This window comes from Lottia gigantea (assembly GCF_000327385.1).
Source record: "Lottia gigantea unplaced genomic scaffold LOTGIsca_2138, whole genome shotgun sequence".
NCBI lineage: Eukaryota > Metazoa > Mollusca > Gastropoda > Lottiidae > Lottia > Lottia gigantea.
In genome coordinates this window covers 18370-19805 of record NW_008708496.1, presented here as the reverse complement: position 1 = coordinate 19805, position 1436 = coordinate 18370, and the positions used below count along the sequence as shown (strand labels likewise).

Genomic DNA, 1436 nt, shown 5'->3' with positions numbered 1-1436 from the left:
ATTAGCAGCTTTTGTGATAGTGGCATCACAAGACGCTTAATCTCAATTCTTAATTTGCTGATACTCACTTGTAAAAGTGATTCGGATAGGCAGGAAAGTAGCACGTTATTGCCTGCTGTTAATAGCTTGAAATGTCGCCAGTATACCTTGGTACAAATTTCCTTAGATTACAATGGAGACCGAAAAAAAATAATGGAGCCTAAATCAAAATGCATAAATCCACTAGATATTTATCAAAAACCAACCTTGATGGAAAAATTCAACTACTTGAACGATATCTTTCTCTTTCATATCTCTAGAAGTTAAAGCTGGGGTTCCCAATCTCAATCCACTGGGTTTCAAGGCACTCTTATCCCCCGGGCAGGTGTTCTTGTTGCAGGCAATTCCAACTTCTTCTAATACTTTCTCTGATCTGGCGCCATCTAATTTCTGGGGTCTCATATCAACTAAGACCAGGTGAGTATCAGTTCCTCCTATAAAATAGATGTTTGATAGAGTAAACAAAGGAAAAACAGTCTTTAATTTTACAAGGATATAATATGTCCTGTATTGCTAAATTTCTACATTTATGTTTATATGGAGCATTGAAAGCACTTCGATATTATACGCAAATTACATTAGTTTTTAATGTGCAATGAAATGAAATGAATGGAGTTTTACGTCCTACTTTTCTGCGCCTGATTGGGCTAATTGAGACGAACAAGGCAGTGTACAAGGAGGGACACTTTCCCAGGACAAATGCAATAATCTATTCTTTTTCTATTTTCAACTGTTGAGGGAATTTCAACATGTACATTCTGTAGCACACAGGGCCCTCTGTTTATTGTCCCAAAGAAGACCTTTTTTCCATGTCAGCCCCTCCCACCTATATCACTGACAGGGAAATCCGTGGCTGAAAAATTCGAATGTATCATCTTGACCCATGTTGGAAGTGAACCCAAGACCTTCAGGTTAGCAAAGTGAAGTGTGCAATGAGGGAAATTTCGTAATTAATTACCTGTCACAACAGTGTAGCCTCTATCAATTAAGGCTTTAGACATGGCTTTAGCATTGGCCATAGTCTGCTTCTGATATTCTATAAATTCTGGTAATGATGCTTGTTTTAAGGCTACTGCAACGGCTGGAAAACAAATCAATTTACTATATAGAATTAATGGTCATTACAATCGAGTTACTGCTCCTCAGTTTGCTTAACTGGTCCGAAATTAGATTGTAGATACTAATGAATAACATCAACTCAATGTCAACTTTGACCAGTCTGGACATGACGAGTCACTGCCCTTAACATAGCAAATAAGACGTGTGATGGAGATAACCACTACTGAGAACTTACAAGCTATTTGATGGTTATGTGGTCCACCCTGTAACCCTGGAAACACAGCTTCGTTTATCTTCTTTTCCAGATCGTACATCTCTTCTGTACCATTCTTCAAAGT

The 1436-nt window shown here is 38.0% G+C and overlaps 1 protein-coding gene across 1 annotated transcript; it reads right to left on the bottom strand.

The window, feature by feature from the left end:
- Positions 1-222: 222 nt before the first annotated feature.
- Positions 223-1412, bottom strand: LOTGIDRAFT_147191 (hypothetical protein; the record flags this gene model as incomplete). Its single annotated transcript, XM_009054361.1, has 3 exons — positions 223-473; positions 998-1120; positions 1334-1412. 3 exons carry the CDS (start codon positions 1410-1412, stop codon positions 223-225), a joined length of 453 nt encoding a protein of 150 aa, XP_009052609.1.
- Between the last annotated feature and the right edge of the window lie 24 nt (positions 1413-1436).